Here is a 23,371-nt window from a genome sequence, read left to right as displayed (position 1 = left end):
TGTGTTAGTTGCTGTTGTACAACAGTGTGAATCAGCTAAACTATACATAAATCCCTTCCCTCTTGAGCCTCCCTTCCGCCACCACCCCCATCCCAGCCCTCTAGATCATCACAGAGCACTAAGCTGAGCTCCCTGTGTTACACAACAGCTTCCCACTAGCTATTCATTTTACACATGGTAGTAGCGTATGTATGTCAATGCTACTGTCTCAGTTAGTAAAATGTTTAAGTGAGCGTGCCTCTTGTTGCAGCTTTCCATTTTTAATCATTCAGCTCGGAAAAGTAATTGAAATGGGACATAAAGACACACATATAAGGGTGTTTATTCATTTTAAAGTCGATGGTATAAGCACATAATTGAAAGCAACCTAAATGCCCATCAGTAAAATACAAGTTAAATAAATCACACTGGGGTGGGGAGGATAGAAATGACTCCTCTGTTGACCTGGGTGGTGATCCCACAAGTGCGTGCACAGGTAGGATTCACTGAGGTCCACATTTCCGGGATTGTGCATTCTGTTGCATGTAAATTATACCTCAATTTTTAGAAAGTGTGCTTGTTTACCTAAGCTCTGGAGAAAAGAACAAAACAAAAAGACTGGAGATTTTGGAAGAATATACACCTATGTTGGGGACTGGAGTCTGTACAGGGACTTTCCAATTTTTACTTTCTCTGTTCCTGTACTGATTGAATTTAGGCTATAAAGAACTTTTAAATTAAAAAAAACACACACACTTTTCAAGGCAGAGGACTGAGATGCAGGGTAAGTGGAGGTGAAGAATTGTGAGGGTTTGGCCCAAGAGAACCTGGTTTGTTCTGATTGAGGCTGGTGTGGGCCACATGGCCTGTTAGGATTCACCTCCCATCTGCTCTCTGCTGATCCCAGGCCCGGCCACTTCTCAAGGCTGCTCAGCAATGAATCCCCCTCTGCAGCCTGCAGCCCACCTTTTCCCTTTCCCCCGTTACCTGTGTTTGAACGCATCCCTCCAGCCTCACCCTGGCCTTGCTTCTCTTCCTCCCCCACGCGTGTTCACCAGGTGCCTCATCGCGTTCTTGGGCGTCTTCTTAATCACACGGAATAGGAAGAAGGCCATTCCCTTCGAGCCCTATATTTCCATGGATGCCATGCCAGGTAACGTCAAATCCCACGTGTCCAGCTGGCCAGCCCATCCGCATAGAATGACTGCTACTTCCTGTTTAAACAGAGACCACCGGCCTCCGGGTTTGGTTACAGGGAAGATGTGCTGTGCTATTATGGTGTGACGGTCTCTCTCTCTCTTTTGTTTTTAGTTTTTTTGTTTGATCTCAGTTTGCAAAGGAGGAGGCAATGGCTAAGGCACCTCGATTGGTTTTGAGCACATCTTGTCAGTTGTCATGTCTGTTGGGGGATCCTTTAAAGACCATCCTGATTCACACTGGGTATAATTATGACCCACAGCACGCGACTTCATGCCTACAAAAGGAAAAATCCATTCACCTCAGTGGAATGGAATGATCAGAGAGGGGAAGGAAAACAGGATGGTTGAAACTCAAATACCATAACTTCATTCCTCAGAGTCACAAGGAAGTGGATTGTTCTGGAAAGCCTCATACCCCAGGGAACTCAGGGTTCACCCCGAGATGCACATATGGCAGGAACCTGAATGTACGAATCAGCCAAGTGCTGCACAAAAGGGAGTGGTGGGGTTGTGGAAAACTAGGCAGTGCTTTCCAGCCTCAAGGGATTCAGGTGAGAAGTTTAGGATGTTGGCCCAGCCCCATCTAGATTTGCTGGTCTAAATTCTCTTGGATGCACGCGACCACTAGCTTTCACACTTGAATTCAAATTTAATTTTTATTTTAGATATAGAAGATGGAACTCTCTCCAAAACATAATCTGCCACCCTCATTAAGACAGTCTCATGAACAAAATACAGTTGCAGCAATGGCGTAGAATACTACTGAATAAAGCACTCGAGAGGCAGGCATGTTCTCAGGGCCGACCGAGGTGCCCCTGGTCTAATTGGCCCAGGATTTATGTGTCTACTTTTTATATTAGTTCCTCATCTCTTGCTATTAAGCTGTTGTCTGTTATTCTTGCTGTTACCAGCCTGCCTGTTAATAGCAACTCTGTCATTCTTCTCATTTGACCCAAGTTCAAATCGCGTATAAAATTCACATCAATAAGCTCTGAGTTGGGGCCTTAAGGTTTCTCCTAGGAGTTAAATGCATGAGCTTTGGTGCATGGACCTTTGAAACATCTAATCTGGCTGCTCAGATGCCTTTTTTGCTTACTTCCTTGTTTCTCGGCTGTGTTCCGGATAGATGAGGGCGCTGGATAGCTGAATTCCAGATAGGTGAGGTGTCAACTCTGTGTGTGTGTGTGTGTGTGTGTGTGTGTGTGTGTGTGTGTGTGTAAGTATGTATATGTACATGTGTGTTTGTGTGTTTATAAACCGTGTATGTGTATACATCTATATAAGTATTTGCATATGCATATATGCCAGATGTGTTTTCTGGTAGAAGATAGAAGGTAACCTAAGGTAATCTTAGATATCCACACTCTGTGATCTGTTTGTGGATGTGGCTTTCGCTTCCTCTTTGTGCCTCATGACCTGTGGGCAGTTGGATGTTGGAGAAAGGAGGCCCTGCCCTCCTGCCATGGCATGTCAGGACTGAGTAGGCCTGGGTTCTGTACTATGAGGTGGAGCATGGGCTTGGAGTTCAGATGACCTGGATTCAAATCCCATCTCCCATATCTCAGTGGGATAGTATGTTAAAGGTCCCCTGCACAATGGTTGGGATATGGTAGATGCCTGGTTCAATTTCACTGTACTTTTGCTTTAAAAAAAACACTTTGAAAATTCCAAACCTTTGTTTGACCCGACGCCAGGTAGAACAGAAAGAAAACCCTTAAACAGAGATACCTTTCCAGCTGCTTGGTTTCCCTGGTCAGCATCAGGACCTTCCTGGCTTTTGGTCTCACCAGACTGACATCTTCACAACCAACCCATAGCCACCATTCAAGAGGCATTCAAGTTCCAGAGATTCAGTATATGTCATAGTTAGGAGAGGCTTTAAATAATTCCAGAACCTGCAAGACTTCTAGAAAATGAGAAGGAGAAAAAGAGTCCCTGACAGCGAGGAGCTGGCCTGGCTCTCATGGTCGGGCCTTGGGGCTCCTGGTTGAACATAGACCATTTCACAGAACATCAGCATCAGAGAGGGACGTTCTGTGACCTTGATGGATCAAATCACAAACAGGACCACACCGCTGTCATGTCCAAACACAGATAAAACATGAACATTGTTAGAATGATAAAGACCAACCATCCACCTAACGGGAGTGACTCCTGCTTCTTTACCAATCACAGTTTTAGTCTCCATCTAGTCTTCTTTCCTTCTAGATAACAATCATTAAGATCCCCAGTTATAGAATTAGCCCCACTTCCTGACAACATCTAATCCAGAGCAAAAAACCCTGCTTCCTAAAACCCTCCTAACATCATCACCCTGACAACCCTGATCCTGTAATAGTTCCTTTTTGATACCCACTTACTGAAACAGTTCCCCATGATGTACATCTCCTTCACTGCCATGAGTCAGGAAACCCAAATTTGTTAGACTGTAGGTATATTTCTGGTGGGTTTGGGCTGGAGAGCGTTGACAAAGCTAAACTATCCCTGTGAAGCCAACTCCCTTCCCTAAGAAACAGGCATCCCCTCATCTCCTCCAATTTCCTCCCCAAAATCCAAACTACACACTTGTAAACTGTGCCCTTCAAATGCGCATCAGCCAAGGCTTGTGCAGTGTGAAGGCAAAGGGCCTCTCACAGACCAGCACCTCCCAGGCTGTTGTAGGAGAGGTAAAGAGCAAGGGCTTTGCTGTCAGATCCCAGCTCTGTCTCTCATTAGCTGTGTGTCCTTGAGCAAGTTACTTCACCTCTCTGAATCTCTGTGTTCTTACCCATAAAAGGAGGATAGTAGCATATTTCTGTCCTAGGATGTGGAAGGACTGAGGTCTGTAGGGAGCCCACACAGCATTCTGGTTAAAAGCGTAGGCTTCAGAATTTAAACCACTGAATCTGAACCCTAGAACTGCCACTTACTAGCTGGTGACCTCAGGCAATCTCCTTAACCTCCAACTGCCTCATTTTCCTAAATCAATAGTTGTGAGAATCAAATGAGAGAAAACTTTATAACATTATAACTTTATGACATGTCTGCCACCAACTAAATGCTCAGCCCCTTTATATAATGCCAGTAACATTATTGCTGTTATTGTTACTATTTAAAGCACTTAGCCCAGTGCATCAGGCATAGGAAGCAGTCAGATGTCAGCTGTTATTATCATCATAGTTTCATTGGAAGAAATTTGCATTCAGGATTTTTATTACTCAACCAAGGGGCAAGAGAATTTAAAGTGTCTTAATTCCCTCCCAGGAAAAGAATTGGCCTCAGAGGAGGCCAGGTGCCGCCTGACTAGGGGAATTGTAGAATACATTTAAAGGAATTAATGACGAAAATCTTTGTCCTCAAATATAAGTAGAAATTCAATATCAATGTGCCCAGAAGTATTAAGCAAAATCACACCTAACCCTGTACGTGGATCAGGGATGGTAATGTCAAAACTCTCCCTCTGAGCATCATGATATCTATGTATCACGTATCTGTGACACAAAAGTTATCCTCTTAACAGTATAATGACGTTTTTCCAGATCCTGATCTAACTCAGCAGTAAAGTGTTGGCATCTACCACGTTCAAAGCATAGTGCTGGTTCCCCTCTGACCCAGACATTCCCACCTCCTTTGAAGCCAGCCAATGGTTTCTCTTGACAGTGGCTGGTCTGTGTGCGTATTTCCTGAAGATTCATCCCTTGTTGCTTAGCAACTATAGTATTTCTAGTGTGTATTTATGGGTGTTCTTTTTTTTGCTCTAAAGCATTCAGGAAATTGACAATGCACATGATTAGCTCCTGAGCACCATAGTTAGTCCATGAAGGGATAGACACAGCCTCCCTTGGCTCCTTTATCACATAATGATTTGGGGGGATGGATTTTGTTTCAGGTATGCAAAACATGCATGACAAGGGGATGACCGTCCAGCCTGACCTCAAAGCTTCTTTTTCCTATGGGGCCCTGGAAAACAACGACAACATTTCTGAGATCTACGCTCCCGCCACACTGCCCGTCATGCAAGAAGAACATGGCTCCAGAAATGCCTCTGGGGTTCCCTACCGCGTCCTGGAACACACCAAGAAGGAGTGAGCCCACCTTGAAGGAGACACCTTTCCTCTACTCCCAGCTGCTCAAGCCGTCCTGACAGTGGTTCAATCCTTAATTCTAAAACTTGCCTTTCAAGTCTTATTTTTTTTTAATCCACCAACTCTGTGGACGAGCATCTCGAAAAGCCTTTGCCTCAGAGAAAGCTTAGATTACCTTGGTCCTGGAAATTTCAAATGATGAGGGTGGGAGTAGGGGGATGAAAGCTGTATTCTAGGCGGGCGGTACAGAGTTCAGCCTCTGCCTGGTTTAGCCCAACCAGACTTGGAAAGCCTTCATCATCCTTGCGGATGGTACCTGGGCTTCCCCAGGCAGTGACCAAGGGTGGCCACATTCTTCAGAGCTAAAGCCAGGCAGAGATTCTGCCCCTACTTTCCAAATCCACTGCAAGGCTGGAAACCTCTAGATCTAGTCTTCCCTCACCTCATGTGCAGGCCTGATCTCTACCCACCTCCCTCTTGATTCTGTACTGTGATAACCTTCGCGTCACCTTCACGTGGCATGGTGAGCCAGCCCCGGGTGTCACATTCTGTCACTCACCTGTAAGGAGCTCACATCTGCTTTCTGAGTGTCTGTGCCTCTCCAGTGAAGATGTGCTTGATGTGTTTGTACTGGGTCCGCTCTGGAAACTAATTTGATTCTGGTTCTGCTGCTTTTTCCTCCCCTCAAAGGAACTGAGAAATTAAGAGAAGGGGAAGAATAAGAAAGACAGAGTAGGAGTGATGAGACTTCAGCCCTTAAAGGAAGAAAAATCCCTTTTCATTTGACAAGAAGGGACTGCATCACTTATCAAAGGACAGACAGACAATCTGGGTGTTTTGTGTTATATTCTCCTACACACCAGTTTTCCTCTGGGAAAACTAGGGGGTGCTCATTTCAGAGACAGCCTTGCTCACCTCTCCTCCATCCTCTCCTGTATTGATTGACCAACCACGCTTGAGTCACTGGTTAACTTCCTTGGGGTCAATAGACTCTTTGGGTACCCATACACATACATCTTCAAGAAGCAGGAATTCTCAGAAAGGGGGCTGCTGCTGGCTGGCTGCATACACAGCTGTCTTCCTTTAGGCTGACTGTATACTTCTGAGAATAGCAGGTAAAGGTCTGTAAACTTTAATGAAAGTAAGGATCCCTTAGGGAATTTATTTAAAATGCAGATTCCCACACCCCAACCTCAGATACTCTGGTTAAGTGGGACTGAGACCAGGCCCAAGCATCTGCATTCTTGGGACTTTCCTGGTGGTCCAGGGGTGAAGACTCCACACTTTCAATTTAGGGGGCACAGGTTGGATCCCTGGTCCAGGAACTAAGATCCCACAAGCTGAGTGGCGTGGCCGAAAAAAAAGAGTCTGCATTTTTAACTGACAGCACAGGTGATTTTGAGGCTGGTAATCCAAGTATCACACACCTTGAAAGTCTAATAATTAAGAGAGCCAGTCTGCTAAAATCCCGACAACCTCCCCCTACCCCCCACCCCCCCGGCTGGAAAGCTGGAATTACCATTCCTTGTTTCCTCTTGGGGGTTCATTTGGGAGGCTCAATAATCCCCATAGGATTCGTGGCATTTCTCCATCCAGTGATTACTTCTTAGAACTGCACTTCCTGCTTCTCTAGGCAGCCTTGAGCTAACAGGCAAGATAACAGTGTTAACAGACCAGTGTTGATAGATCATTAACCTTTATGGATTGTGCTTAATACTGATTTAGTACCTTGTCTTTGAAGCTGATGTTTGTTGCCTGGGATAACCAGTTCTGTATTGTGTCTTAACTACTTCTGTATTGTGTCTTACATGCCCAAGAAGGCAACAAATAATGACTTTTTTTCCCCCTTTAGGATACGTATCAACTCAGTTCAATGATATTTGTGAGACACTGACTATGTGTTAAACATTTGGACGGTGAGGGCTACAAATAATAAGACCTGATTTCTGCCCTCCAAGCCAACAGCGAGAGATACAAATATGTGGTCGACTATGGCAGGGCAGTCTAAGTATGATAGTGGACTACAGAAAGTGACAGTTATGGAGGCCCTGCTAAAGGTCAGGCCCTGAGGCCAAAACTGGGTTTTCAGAATTGGAGATGATTTTGGCTAGACTCCCTTATGGGTGGCAAATCTAGCTAAGATTTGAGCAAAATGTAGAAAGTAGAGTGATCACCCCCAGGCAGAGGGGCCAGCATTTGCAAAGGCACAGAGATGGGTCAGGGTGGGGGCAAAGGAAGAGCTAGGGTAGGTGATGGGAGATGAACCTGCAAAGATCAGCAGTAAGAGGTGGAATCATGGAGAAACTTGAAGGCTTGGCTGAGGAGTTTAAAGCATATCCTAGAGAACACAGGAGCCACTGATGGTTCATGAGGGCGAGAATGGCAGATTGGAAAGGAGGCTTTATGCAGAGCAGGGGAAGAATTTGAAGGGGTAATAAAAGTCACTGTTCAAGGTCAGGCTGCACGCCTGTAAGAACAAAACACAAAAGGGGAATTAAAATCCAGTTTCACTGCTACTCATATTTTGTTTGGTGATGTCTTTTGGAGTCAGACAAGAGTGACGAATGAATACAAGTGTGCTGTAATCTTGAGTCAGCTGACGATCGTGGGTTCAGCGCCACCCAGGAGCTACTGCTGGGGCCTGGGCAGCACCTGCCTCCAGTTTAGGGTAACAGCATCATCTTACAAGGCAGAGTCCAGGAGGGCCGAGCAGAGCTGCATGTTGGCTGCCGGAGTGGAAGCCAGGGGAGGTCACGTGGTCCCAGGAAGAATGGCTGATGTGGAGCCATGGCCCCCCAAATTCTGACTCTGGTCTTGGGCTGGCATTTCCCAGTCTGTGTGCCCGAGTGTAAATGGACTGTTTGCTGGTGACCGATAAGTAGCACTTGCTGTTAGGATGGGGGACAAGGACATCCATTTTCCACTCACAGCCCTGATTCTTTGTTTCTCTCGTGGCCCTCACATCCCCAAACCCTCTCGAAGGCTCCAAGCAACGTGACATATCCCGCCAGCATCCCCTTCCCTGCCGCCAGTACGTAAGGCAAGGTCACCAAACTTGGGTTTCAACTTTCCAGTTGTTCTCCAGCTTCCTCTGCCCATCCCACTCTGTCCCCCTCTCCTAAAAGCTGAGATTCTGGAGTCCCTACTCAGACATTAAAATCGGTTCACAGACGGGTGCCTGCAGCTTTTAAAGAGAGCTTAGCCCCACGCCACTGGCCCCCACCCCTCCCATGGAGCTGCAGGTCTGAAGATGCCATCACAGGAAGCCTCGGGTGGTGGGAGGGTTTTGCAGGATGGAATTGGATGCTGGGTAGGTGAGGGAGGATCGACCTCGCCATCGCTTTCCTGGTGGAAACCAAGCAGCTGGATGGCACAGTGTGGAGACAAGATGTCCATCAGGGTAGTGTTGGGGAACCTCCAACCTGCAGCCTGTGAATTCCAAATCTGGTCCCACACTGGCTGGTAGGCAAAACAGTTTTACTGATTCTACTGTGTGTTTCTCTGAGAAGCTGTGTACGTGAAGTCACCTTAGAATATATTCTATGGGGATGCATAGAACATATTCTATGTTAATATGACTAATATATGGCATGTTCTTATTTTTCAAAAATAAATGTGTGTCCTAGGTACAAATAACATTATGAAGTGGTATTTAATTAAAAACAAAATCCACATGGCACCTGTTGGGTTTGAGTCTTTCATTTGATTAATACTTTCTAGAGTTACCTACCACAGTGCTGTCCAGTAAAACTTTCTGCCATGACGGAGATGTTCTATGTCTGCTGCCCCAATGGCAGCCACTATCCACATGTGGCTATTAAGCACGTTAGATGTGGGGAGTGCAACCTAGGAATTGGGTTTTTCATTTTATTTAAATTCATTTCCCTGAAATATCCGCATATATAGCTAGTAGCCACTGTAGGAACAGTGTGGATCTAGAGGTGCCCAGGGATGCAGTTAAGGATGACTTAAGCTTTTTTTTTTTCCACTTTTTTTTTTCTTGTAGTGGTGAAGAGTATAGACTATGGTCACACTGCTTGGGTTTGGTTCTTGGCTCCGCTACTTATTAGCTGTGTGCACTGAACAAGTTGCTTAAATTCTTTGTGCCTCATATGTAATACCAGGATAGTAACAGTAGCTTTCTAAGGGTTATTATGAGGATTAGGTGAAGTAATAGATGTAAAGTCTTAAAACTATGTCCAGCATTCTAGACATAGTACACTATCCATCAGGACACTATATTACACTGATCAATGGTTTCCCTATTATTCACTTTGAGGCGGTGGTTTAGTCGCTAAATTGTGTCTGACTCTGCGACACCATGGACGGTAGCTCGCCAGGTTCTTCTGGCCATGGGATTTCCCAGGCAGCAATACTGCAGTGGGTAGGCATTCCCTTCTCCAGGGGATCTTCCTGACCCAAGGGTTGAAGCCCAGTCTCCCGCTTGGCAGGTGGATTCTTTACCACTGAGCCACCTGGGAAGACTTATTCACTTTTAAATTGTATAATGAACACTTATGACTTTTCTTAAGTAATTCTGAGCACCTGTGTCTCTCTTCATTCTAAGTTTCCAATCTACAAAGGCAGATGTGGAATAGTGCCTAAACATTTATATATACACACACACAGAATAATGTATACTCATATATTTAACAAGCACTTATAGCCTAATGCTGGGTAGGATTGGGGGCAGGAGGAGAAGGGGACGACAGAGGATGAGATGGTTGGATGGCATCACCAACTCGATGGACATGGGTTTGGGTAGACTCCGGGAGTTGGTGATGGACAGGGAGGCCTGGTGTGCTGCAATTCATGGGGTCGCAAGGAGTCGGACATGACTGAGCGGCTGAACTGAACTGAACTGAACTATATGCAACAAACTATACTAAGACCTCATGTACATCTCAATTCTTCTTTATAACAATTCCATGAGGTAAGTTTTAATATTATCCCCATTTTACGGATGAAGAAACTGAGACTCAGGTCATATAACCGGTAAGTAGTAGAACCAGGATTTGAGCCCAGAACTGCCTGACTCCAAAACCTGAGCTCTTTACCCCCTCTGCTGCACTGCCTTGCCTGCTATGGTTGGATTTCCACAGGGTAAGGTTCACCACATGTTAGGATTTCATATCTGAAAAAAAGGATATACAATTTTGATGAAGGATACAGACTTAAAGAATAGAAGCTCATCAACTGAGTCTCTAGGGATCACATTGGCAATGTCACCCATATCAGGGACACGGGAATAAAATTCAGTCTATCACAGAACAGGGTGGTGGGACGGTTTTAGAATTATCCATGAGTCTCAGACTTTCTGATTTCATAAAACAGTTCAAGTTAAAAATAGAGATTGGGGAATTCCCTGGAAGTCCAGTGGTTAGGACTGCACTTTCATTGCCGAAGGCCCAGGTTGGATCCCTAGTTGGGGAACTAGGATCCTACAAATCATGTGGCGAGGTCAAAAAAAAGAGTGAGATTAACGAAGCATTACCAACTCTTTGCAGTTACTCTTGTTCTCATTAATTTTTTTGTTGTTTTTACTTTCCTTTTTTTAAAGATTTATTCATTTGTTTATTTTTGGCCGTGCTGGGTCTTTATTGCTGCACGCGGCCTCTCTCTAGTTGCAGTGCTCAGGCTTCTCATCGCAGTGGCTTCTCTTGTTATGCAGCACTGGCCCTAGAGTACACGGGCTTCAGTAGTTGCAGCTCTCAGGTTCTAGAGTGCTGACTCAGTCAGTAGTTGTGGTGCACGGGCTTAGTTGCCCTGCAGCATGTGGGATCTTCCTGGGGCAGGGATTGAACCAGTGTCTCCTGAATTAGCAGGAAAATTCTTAACCACTGAACCACTGTTGCCAAAATCTTGGCTCCCTATCCAGCAATGCCAAATAGTAGGCTAGTGCCTCAAGAATTGTGCCCCCTCCCTTGGGAATAAGGAGAGGGTTTTTATATCCTCATGAAGGTTTGGATTTTTTTTTTTTTCTTTTGCAAAGTTTCAAAACGGTCACAGCTGGCATCAGGCAACTCAGCAACCAGGTCTGGTGTCCCTGAAATTATTAACCCATGACCTTCTTTCTGAAATGCAGAATGTTACGAGAGAGTATATGGGGAGAAGAATGCCAGGTGAAGAGTGTAATCTGTATGGAGTCAGAGGGTAGTTGATGGAGCTCTGTGAAGAAAACTCTAGCTACTAGTGTTTGTTGGTAGTAACAGCTAAAAACTAACCAAGACTGTTTAACTCTTGCAGGTCTGCTTGGCTTTATTGTTGTTCAGCTCCTTGCGACCCCATGGACTGCATCGCGCCAGGCTTCCCTGTCCTTCACTGTCTCCCAGAGTTTGCTCAAACTCATGTCCATCGAGTTGATAATGCCATCCAACCATCTCATCCTCTGCCACCCCCTTCTCCTGCCCTCAATCTTTCCCATCATCAGGGTCTGTGTGGCTCGTATGTGCCAAAGGCTGCTCGCTAATTTCTGTTTTTGCTACATCACCACCAGGGAAGCCTTAATTTATGGTTCCATGGAATCATAAAATCTAAATTGAGATTGGCAAAGGATTGCAACTCTTTTTGTGGTTAATCTGGTTCTCTTTAATATTTTTTAATTTTTTGTTAGTTTACTACAAAATAAATTCAGCTTCCTTTCAAACAAATAAACAAAAACAGAAAAGAAAAGAGGAAACCAAAGCCCAAGTGCTGTTCAAGAGAAAGACTGTGTTTGGTATAGACGTGCCAGTGTACTTTCATAGTCTTGTTAAATATAATAATACAACTAGCATTAAGGTTGTCAATATAAATAAATGCAAACCAAAAAAAACAAGCTTTTTTTCATTGTGATGCTATACCTCCTGGAGATAGTGAATGACAGGGAAGCCTGGAGTGTTGCAGTCCATGGGGTCACAAAGAGTTGGACATGACTGAGCAACTGAACAACAACAAAGATATTCATGCAGGAGCACCAATTAGTTCTATGAAGATTGCCCAGGTGCTATAGACTAAATGTTAGTGCCCCACCCCACTCCCCCAGTTCATATGTTGAAACCTAATCCCCAGTGTGATGCTTTTGGAGGTGGGATTTGGAGGAAGTGATTAGGACATGAGGTTGGAACCCTCATGAATGGGATTGTTGTTCAGTCTCTCAGTTGTGTGTCTGGCTCTTTGTGACCCCGTGGACTACAGCACTCCAGGCTTCCCTGTCCTTCACCATCTCCCAGAGCTTGCTCAAATTCATGTCCACGGAGATGGTGATGCCATCCAACCGTCTCATCCTCTGTCGTCCCCTTCTCCTCCTGCCTTCAATCTTCCCCAACATCAGGGTCTTTTCCAGTGAGTCAGTTCTTCGTATCAGGTGGCCAAAGTATTGGAGCTTCAGCTTCAGCATCAGTCTTTCCAATGAATATTCAGGCTTGATTTCCTTTAGGTTCGACTGGTTTGATCTCCTTGCAGTCCAAGGGACTCTCAAGAATCTTCCCCAGCACCACAGTTAAACAACATCAATTCTTCGGCACTCAGCCTTCTTTACAGTCCAACTCTCACATCCATACATGACTACTGAAAAAACCATAGCTTTGACTAGATGGACCTTTGTCGGCAAAGCAATGTCTCTGCTCCCATTCACATGAATGGGATTAGTGCCCTTATAAAAGACACCCCAGAAAGTTCCCACCCCCTTCCATCCAGTGAGGACAGCAAAAAGACTGAACCAGGTAGTGGGTTCTCACCAGACACTGAGTCTGCTGGGATCATGATCTTAGACTTCCCAAGGCACCAGAACTGTGTGAAATGACTACTTGTTCTTTAAGCCACCCAGTCAATGGCATTTTTGTCAGAGTAACCTGCATAGACTAAGACTCCAAGTATAATTAGAGACAAATCTACTGGCAGGGAGAACATTGCCTTCCGCTGGCTCCTGTTTACACTGGAATGTGAGCCTTCAACATTACCACTCTAACGGCAGAGAGTGAAGAGGAAGTAAAGAGCCTCTTGATGAGGGTGAAAGAGGAGACCAGAAAAGCTGGTTTGAAATTCAACATTCAGAAAATTAAGATCATGGCATCCGGTCCCATCACTTCATGGCAAATAGATGGGGAAAAAGTGGAAGCAGTGACAGATTTTATTTTCTTGGGCTCCAAAATCACTATAGATAGTGACTGCAGCCATGAAATTAAAAGATGCTTGCTCCTTGGAAGAAAAGTTATGACAAATCTAGATAGCATATTAAAAAGCACAGACATCACTTTGCTAACAAAGGTCCGTATAGTCAAAGCTATGGTTTTCCATGTACAGATGTGAGAGTTTGGACCATAAAGAAGGCTGAGTGCTAAAGAATTGATGCTTTCAAATTGTGGTGTTGGAGAAGACTCTGAAGAGTCTCTTGGACTGCAAAGAGATACAACTAGTCAATCCTAAAGGAAACCAAGCCTGAATGTTCATGGGAAGGATTGATGCTGAAGCTGAAGCTCCAGTACTTTGACCACCTGATGTGAAGAGCTGACTCACTGGAAAAGAGCCTGATACTGAGAAAGATTGAAGGCAAAACGAGAAGGGGGCATTAGAGGATGAAATGGTTAGACAGCACTGCCAAGTCAATGGACAGGAATGTGAGCAAACTCTGGGAGATAGCAGAGGACAGAGGAGCCTGGCATGCTGTAGTCCATGGAGTTGCAAAGAGATGGACACAACTTAGCGACTAAACAATAACAACAACAACAAATCTTTATGGACTTAATTCTCAAACTTACTTCATAAACCTAAAAAAAAATCACAAAGCCTATCTTTAAACCTGCAAACACCTCTTTCTTCCTGAAACAATACACCAGAAATATACAGTTGTCCCTCACACTATGATCTTATGAAGTCTAGCCATGTAATTCAGAAAGATAGCTATGACTTATGTTGCCTTAGATTTATCAAAATATCATCCATCAAAAGTTTAAGTCACAAGTATTTCTCGTCGTATGAATGATGCCAAGTATTTTTGCCTGTGTTAATGTTCCATTTGTTTTACCTTTTCTGTGAAATGTCCACATTCTTTGCCCAGCATTCTATGGCTCTGTTGGTCTCTTATCGATTTGAAGGTGCTTTTCATTACTTTTGCATCAATTAACTCTTTTTATCTACTATGAACTGCTAAATAGTTCCCCAATATTTGTTGTTTACTTTTTGATTTGCTTATGGTTTTATTTTTGCCATGAGAAAACCTTCTTAGTAATTTGTTTGGGGTGTTTCATTTTATATATAAATTAATTATTTCCATATAAATTATTTATATGTGTAAATATGTTTATCTACGAATCTAATGTACAAATATTTTATGGATTCTAGATTTTGTAGACTTTTTTTTTTTTTTTTTTAGCCACATGATGCAGCGTGTGGATTCTTCCACTAGCAGGGATTGAACCCATGCTCCCTGTATTGAGAGCATGGAGTCTTAACCACTGGGCCACCAGGAAATCCCAGATTTTGTATCATAGTTTGTGAAAGGTCTTTTTCACTCCAGTATTATACAGAAATTCTCTTGTGTCTTCTAGTATTGTTATGATTTTGTTTTATATTTATATCTGAGAGCCACTTGAAGGCTGTCCTGGTCTACAGTACAAAGTATGGATCCAACTTTATTTTGTCTAGATAGCTACCAGTTTATCCTAGTACTATCTGTGGAACAGTTCAGCCCTAATGAATTGAGATGTTACTTACATGTTGTGCTGTGATTAGTCGTTTAGTTGTGTCCGACTCTTTGCGACTCCATGGACTGTAACCCACCAGGCTCTTCTGTCCGTGGGGATTCTCCAGACAAGAATACTGGAGTGGGTAGCCTATCCCTTCTCCAGGGGATCTTCCCAACCCAGGGATCGAACCCAGGTCTCTCGCATCGTAGGTGGCGGATTCTTTACCATCTGAGCCACCAGGGAAGCCCGTAAATAGTGGAGTGAGTAGCCTGTCCCTTCTCCAGGGGATCTTCCCGACCCAGGAATCAAACCAGGGTCTCCTGTGTTGCAGGCAGATTCTTTACCAGCTGAGCTACCAGGGAAGCCCGTGCTACTTATATACTATGCTAAATTTCAGTATTTTCTGGCCTTTCCACTCTGTTCCATTAAACTGTCTGCCTAATCATACACTAGTAACAAACTGTTTGAATTATGAAGAGTTTTAATTGAGGTTATGCTCTAATGTGGTAGGGCACATCTCCACACGTTGCTGTTGTTCAAACTTCTTATTTTGTCAAAGACATTGAAGGGAAAAAATATCCTATTATACTATTGTTTCATTAAAACAGGACATTAACACCAAAGTAGTAAGGGCAAAATCTCACAACAAAGGATAGTCCTTGAAACTGAATAATTTGGTACATATACACAACGGAATATTACTCAACTATTAAAAAGAATGCATTTGAATCAGTTCTAATGAGATGGATGAAACTGGAGCCTATTATACAGAGTGAAGTAAGTCAGAAAGAAAAACACCAATACAGTATATTAACGCATATATATGGAATCTAGAAAGATGGTAACAATGACCCTATATGCGAGACAGCAAAAGAGACACAGATGTAAAGAACAGACTTTTGGACTCTGTGGGAGAAGGCGAAAGTGGGATGGTTTGAGAGAATAGCATTGAAACATGTATATTACCATATGTGAAATAGATCGCCAGTCCAGGTTCGATGCATGAGACAGGGTGCTCAGGGCTGGTGCACTGGGATGACCTAGAGGGATGGGATGGGGAAGGAGGTGGGAGGGGGGTTCAGGATGGGGGACACATGTATACCCATGGTTGATTCATGTCAATGTATGGCAAAAACCACTACAATATTATAAAGTAATTAGCCTCCAATTAAAATAAATAAATTATTATTTTTTTAAATTTAGCTTCATGAAAATTTAGGATAGTGTCATTTGCCTCATTTTGTTGCAGGTGTATAAGATGAAACCAGCATTAGGGAACCTAACTTGCTTTGATGCAGCTCAAACCTGGTGTTTTGGGAAGATCCCTTAGAGAAGGAAATGGCAACCCATTCCAGTATTCTTGCCTGGAGAATTCCATGGACAGAGGAGCCTGGCAGGCTACAGTCCGTGGGGTCGCAAAGAGTTGGACAAGACTGAGCAACTATCATCTACTCACTCAAACCTGGTGTGACATGTGTGAGGAAAGGAGGGCTAGTTAGCTGCATACACATGACCAGAACCCAAGTCTTAGGATCTCTAGTCCTTCCCCTTTTCACTGCTTCACACTGGGTCCTGCTGTATCCTATATTCTCCATCCACTCCCATACAGGTTTAACTCTGTGCCACACCCTGTGCTAAGCACTTTACATCCATTATCACATTTCATTCTCCCAACAGCCTTGCAAGGAAGGTGTTCAATCTCTGTTTTACAAATACACAAACTGAGGCTCAAAGAAATTCATTCATTTGAGTGTGTAAGTGGCAGAGCTTGGATTCAAACCCAGATATAACTGATTCCAAAGTCTGTATTTTTTTTAAATCCTGTCCTCAATAAGTCAATAGACAATCCTTTTTTACCTTTAAGTTCTTTGTTCATTTTTAAGCAGAAAATGCAACTTCCTCTGAGCCTGGAGGAACGCGAGAGCATTAGCTTTCAATCTTCACAATTGCCCAGGGCCAACCTTTCTTTCTCTGGGTACACTGAGTGTATCATATTTTTGGCAGCTATTGTATCAGTCAGTGTCTAGTCCAGGGAGAGAAAGACAGAAAGACAGAAACCACAGCAAGTTTGGGAACAGACAATTTAAAGAATTGGCAACTAGGAATAAAGTTATTTGCAAGGCAACTGGAAGAGAACAGAGAGATCACTGAGTATTGTAAGGCAGCAACTGTAAGATGCAGGTCCCACCCGCAAAGACTAGAGGAAAACAAGGAAGAGATTGGAATGACTACAGCTTAGATGCCTGGAGGAGGGGCCATTCGGAGCTAAAACCCAGAGGAGCTGAAACTGAGGCCGATGCTCTGTCTCTGAGGTTGGAGGAAAGCTCTGGAAAACTAGGACGAGGCCCATGAGCCTCTGGGTAAGCTCTAGAGACCACAGATGAAGAAGCCACACTCCCTGAACTTAAAGGGGAGAAAAAAATTTTGAATTATTCCAGAAATATTTGTAAGAGTTTCCTGTTCAGTATGGAGCATACACACTTACCTCCTGTCTGTCCCCGAACAGTTTTGGGGCTTAAAGCCAGTAGGTATCAAGAATAAGTGTGCTCTGGGCAGAAAGCAGAGGGATTAACTGGAAGACTATTTATAGACCTAATGGGCACAGAGCAGCATATGTCCCAGTTGGAGCCCGAAGAATTATTCTAAACAGGGGAAGTGATTTGGCTGTAGAGGTTCCACGGTAAGGATACTGGGGCAGGGAAGGGGCAAGACAAAGCTGAAGAAAAGAATGGACCTCTAGAATAACTGCATCCAACTCTTTGAAGTCCCCTGGTGGCTTAGATGGTAAAGAATCTGCCTGCAATGTAGGAGACCCGGGTTCGAACCCTGGGTCAGGAAGATCCCCTGGGGAAAGAAATGGCAACCCACTCCACTATTCCTGCCTGGAGAATTCCATGGACAGAAGAGCCTAGAGGGTCAAAAAGAGTCGGACATGACTGAGCAATTAACACTAATACACTAGAATAACCAGGAAGAAAAATAAGGAAAGACAGACCTGCCCTGTCGTGATAGCCACTGAAGCTCTCTACCCCTGGAGTCAGTCAAGCCTTGCTTATATTTTTAAATATTTATTTTACTTCCCTGCACTGGGTCTTAGGTGCTGCATGCGGGATCTGGGAACTTCACTGTGGCATGTGGACTCTTTAGCTGCAGCATACCAACAGTTTGTTGTAGCATGTAACATCTAGTTCCCTGATCAGGGATTGAACCTGGGTTCCCTGCATTGGGAGCACAGAGTCTTAGCCATTCCACCACCAGGGAAGTCCCAACCTTGCTTATTTTTGCCTGCATTCCCAAGGCAGCCTGTCAGCTCCTTACTCACACACCAGCAGGAGAAGATGATGGCAAGACCCTGCTCACTTCCTCAGAGACAAAAATTACCCCTCCCACAGGTGGGAAGTAAGCCTTTGAAAAAACAAACCCACCAGACTGCAAAGGAAACACACCCGGCTCTCTGTAGGAAGCAATACAGCTCTTAATTCCTAAGTGGGAGTTGTCCACCAAGAATTATAAGGCATTCAAGGAAATCCAACAGCAAAAAGATTCAAGTTGTTGAGATGAAATAAGAACAGCAGGATAGTGTAGTCAAAGAAAGCAATAGTCCAAAGGGATTCATTAAATCATTTCTATTTTTGCATGTGCTTGAAATTTTCATAATAAAAAGTGATAAAGGGTGTTTGGAGCACTTGTGTGCTAAGTACATACTTGAAGCAATGAACAAAATAGAAACTCCATGCAAAGGAGTCAGGAAATGAAGCAAACTATATAAAGTGTGATGATAATATATATTTTTTTACCATGTTTGAGGGAGTGATGATGACATTTCATGGGGACAGGACTAAGAAGGAAGTAAGAGAACCCAGAAAGGGAGATGAAAGCTGTGGATGTGGCCATGGGTGTGGCAGAGAGCATTTGATAAAATTCAACAGTCATTCATGATAAAAAGGCTTACCAAAGTGACTATGGAGGAAACATATACAGAGAAAACTCTAATTGAAAAATATACATGCACCTCTATGTTTATAGCAGCACTATTTACAATAGCCAAGACATGGAAGCAACGTAAATGTCCATCAACAGAGGAATGGATAAAGAAGATGTGGTCCATATACACAATGGACTATTACTAAGCCACTAAAAAAGAATAAAATATTGCCATTTATAGCAACATGGATGGACCTAAAGATTATTGTACTGAATGAAGTTAATTCAGAGAAAGAAAAATATCATATGATATCACTTATATGTGGAATCTAAACCATGATACAAATGAACTTATTTACAAAAGAGAAGCAGACTCACAGACAGAAAACAAACTTATGGTTACCAAGGGGGTAGGGAGGGATAAATTAGGAGTTTGAAAATAGCAGATACAAACAAATGTATATAAAATAAACAAGGTCCTACTGTATAGCACAAGAAACTATAGTCAATATCTTATAATAACCTATAATGGAAAGTGAAGCGAAGTTCACTCAGTCGTGTCCGACTCTTTGTGACCCCATGAACTGTATAATCCCTGTAATTCTCCAGGCCAGCATACTGAAGTGGGCAGCATTTCCCTTCTCCAGGGGATCTTCCCGACCCAGGGATCGAACCCAGGTCTCCCGCATTGCGGACAGATTCTTTACCAGCTGAGCCACAAGGGAAGCCTGAGAATACTGGCGCGGGTAGCCATTCCCTTCTCCAGTAGATCTTCCCAACCCAGGAATCGAACCGGGGTCTCCTGCATTGCAGGTGGATTCTTTACCAACTTAGCTATGAGGGAAACCCCATAATGGAAAAGACTATGAAAAAGAACATTTATATATATATATATATATGTATAAATACACACACACACACACCCACATATATATATATAAATCACTTTGCTCTACACCAGAAACTAGCAGAAGAGGGGAGAGAGCTGACCTGTGCTCTCTCCACCACGTGAGGACACACAAGGAGATACCTTACACCAGGCAGAAGGCCCTCACTCACCAGAGCCTGATCATGGCCTTGGACTGCCAACCTCCAGAACTGAGAAACAAACGCCTGTTGTTGATAAGCCACCCAGTTTATGGTGTTTCGATACTGCAGCCCAAGGTGATTAAAACAGCACATCCTTATCAAGCTTTTCTTCCGCTTTAAACCCACCCTTCCAGGGCATGGCTTTGGGGGTGCCGGGGCTGAAACAATGTTTCTGCTTTGCCAGTTGCTGCTCCCCGTGAAGGAAACTGTGAGGCTGCAGGAAGAAGGGACTTGCCCCTTCCTATCTCCTGCTCTAACATAGCCCATAGCACCGCTTTGTTCTAGCAAAGCAGCAGCATCACCTGGTTCTGCTGCTGCTGCTAAGTCGCTTCAGTCGTGTCCGACTCTGTGCGACCCCATAGACGGCAGCCTACCAGGCTCCTCTGTCCATGGGATTTTCCAGGCAAGAGTACTGGAGTGGGTTGCCATTTCCTTCTCCAATGCACGAAAGTGAAAAGTGAAAGGGAAGTCGCTCAGTCGTGTCCGACTCTTAGCGACCCCATGGACTGCAGCCTACCAGGCTCCTCTGTCCATGGGATTTTCCAGGCAAGAGTACTGGAGTGGGGACCTGGTTTTGCAGTTCTTCTCAACCCCTGCACAACCAGCTTCATGGCAACCTCTTAGAGACTTCAGCACCCTCTCCTTAGAGATCTGAGGCCGAGGTCTACTGTATCATCCCATTATATATATACATTATATATATCATCCCATTATATATAGATATTGTAACAGCTTTATTGACATGTTACAATTCACTCATCTAAAGTATACAATTCAACCATTCTTAGAATACCCATGGGTGTGTGTGACCACCACCACCATTGCAGGGGTTAATAGTCAGCTGTCTGTTGTCCTGGCTAAGCCGTGAGAAAATCACCATGGGAAAAGATTAAAAGCAAAATATAGCAATGTAGCATAACCCAAATAAAAGTAAATTGGGTTGATTGTTGGGGTCGTCATACCCTGCTTAGCTAAGGAAAAACATAGTGTGGACCTTGGAACGCCGGATCAGCACAAGTTCAGAACACTGTGCACACACTAAGATGTTTTCCCAAGGCATACGCGAGTCTATGACCTCCAGCTAGGTGATAGCCCTTGTACAAGAAAATAACAAAGATAGTTTAAAGTAATCAATAAAGTGGGAGACATGACCGGGGATACCAGAGGCTGACTTCATCGTAGCATAGTGATACTTTCTCTTGCCAAGACACTAAATAAAAGTGATGTGGCTCCAAGGAACAGAGCTCTTGATCCAAGAGGTCTTGAGTCCCCCGGTCCCATCTTTCAAACTTTAATTCTGTCTCTAGTTTCTTTTTCCCAAACTGTGCATCGACCACTTCCAATCACTACCTGCTGCACTGGCTGCAGCACACCGTTTACTCTGGAACATTTTCATCACCTCAAAGAGAAGCTCTGAAAAGCAAATAACAGGTGTTGGTGAGGACGTGGAGACACTGGAATCCCGTATACTGCTAGTGGGAAGGTAAAATGATGTAGTCACTTTGGAAAACAGTCTGGCGCTTTCTCAAAAATTTTAAAATAGAGTAACCATATGATCCACAAATGCCACTTCTGGGTATATACAAAAAAGAACTGAGGCTTCCCTGATGGCTCAGTGATAAAGAATCCACCTGCCAATGCAGGAGACACGGGTTCAATCCCCGACCCGAGAAGATCCCACATGTCATGGAGCAACTAAGCCCGTATACCGTGACTACTGAGCCTGTGTCCTAGAGCCCGGGGGCCACAAATACTGAACCCACGTGCGCCAACTACTGAAGCCCGCACAGCCTAGAGCCCGTGCTTCGCAACAAGAGAAGCCACCACAATGAGAAGTCTGCACACAGAACTGGAGTGTAGCCCCTGCTCGCCACGACTAGAGGAAAGCCTGAGCAGCAAAAAGTAAATAAATAGGTGAATACTTTTTGAAAAAGAATTGAAAGCAGCGACTCAGATATTTGAATATACATGCTCACAGTAGCATTATTCATAATAGCCAAAAGAAGGAATCAACTCAGTGTCCATTGACATGTGGGTAAACACAATATGGTATATAGAGAAAACAGAATACTATTCAGCCTTAAAAGGAAAGAAATTCTGACATATGCTGCAATACAGATGAAACTTGAAAACATTATACTAAGTGAAATAAGCCAGACATGAGAGGACAAGTACTGCATGATTCCACTTATATAAAGCACTTAAAGTAGTCCAGTTCATAGACACAGAAAGTAGGGGATGGGAGTTGCCAGGAGCTGGGGTAGGGGGCAGTTAACTGGGTAGAGAGTTTCAGTTTGGAAAGATGAAAAATGTTCCAGAGATGGATGGTAGTGATGTTTGCACATCAGTGCAAATGTACTTAATGTCCCTAAACTGCATACTTTAAAATAGTTAAAACGGTATATTTTATGTTGTGCATATTTTACCACAATTTAAAAACACCTGTACCCTGTAGCTATCACCCCCCACCCCATATTCCCTATGCCCTCTAACCCCACCCTCCCAGCCACTAGCAACCACTAATCTATTTTATTTGTAGATTTCTCTGTTTGGGACTTTGACATGAATGGAATCATATAATATGTGGACTAGTGTCACTGGCTTCTTTCACTCAGCATAATGTTTTCTCAGTTCATTGAAACTGTAGCATGTATCCATGCTTCATTCCTTTTTATGGCTGAATATCCTCTTATCTTCTAAGTGTTAATAATTAAGTCTCTTCTTCTCTTGGTTTCCTTCATCCTAGGAATGGGAAGCTGCTTCCAATAGTTGCTACCTCTGTGAGCCCTTAGAGGTTTGTTTTTTATTTTTTAATCCATTTAGGCTTCCCTGGTGACTCCGTGGTAAAGAATCTGCCTGCAATGCAGGAGATGTGGGTTCGAATTCTGGGTCGGGAAGGTCCCCTGGAGAAGGAAATGGCAACCCACTCCAGTATTCTTGCCTGGGAAATCCCATGGACAGAAGAGTCTGGCAGGCTGTGGTCAATGGGGTCCCAAGAGTTGGACACAAATTAGCGACTAAGAAGTTACTAGTTAATATCTTAATATATAGGGTAACAATTACTTTATCTTAAATTCTTACTGTTCAAATCACTGGTGTGATTTCTGTCTCTTGATCAAACTCTGATAGTCAAGCAATATCAAAATAATTTGAATTCCTGGGCTATTCATGAAGCTGCTGGCATGCATAATAATGTTCCGTTTTCCTCCTTTGCTCTGGGTCCCACCCCCTTTTCTGATTAGGATCATCTAGTTCTTATTATCTTCCACCCATCTGCAGCTCAAATTAATCAGGAAATAATATCTCCTCCTTACAAATTCCAGGAATGCAATGTTTAAAGAATGGCTCCTTCCAGCATGGAGTAGTCCTGCTTCTCCTGAACCAATTTGCAGTTTATTTTGCAACCTTCAAGTCTGCAGGTAAATAAGACTGATTCGTTCTAATTTGAGGA

The 23,371-nt window shown here is 43.8% G+C and overlaps 1 protein-coding gene across 6 annotated transcripts in view; it reads left to right on the top strand.

Moving 5' to 3' along the window:
* NIPAL3 (NIPA like domain containing 3) overlaps window positions 1–8,921 on the top strand; it is a 52,010-nt gene extending 43,089 nt beyond the window's left edge. For all 6 annotated transcript variants that reach the window (XM_081586734.1, XM_081586731.1, XM_081586729.1 and 3 more), the window contains 2 exons: window positions 1,038–1,132; window positions 5,047–8,921. In XM_081586734.1, coding sequence (XP_081442860.1) covers window positions 1,038–1,132; window positions 5,047–5,246 — 295 coding nt within the window. In that variant the 3' untranslated portion in view covers window positions 5,247–8,921. The remainder of the gene's footprint in view (window positions 1–1,037; window positions 1,133–5,046) is intronic.
* Window positions 8,922–23,371: the final 14,450 nt, after the last annotated feature.

The sequence above is a fragment of the Giraffa tippelskirchi genome, chromosome 3 (assembly GCF_054371585.1).
Source record: "Giraffa tippelskirchi isolate mGirTip1 chromosome 3, T2T-mGirTip1v1.2.pri, whole genome shotgun sequence".
Taxonomy (NCBI): Eukaryota; Metazoa; Chordata; class Mammalia; order Artiodactyla; family Giraffidae; genus Giraffa; species Giraffa tippelskirchi.
The sequence above is the reverse complement of the archived record's forward strand: the minus strand, read 5'-3'. Positions and strand labels throughout refer to the sequence as shown.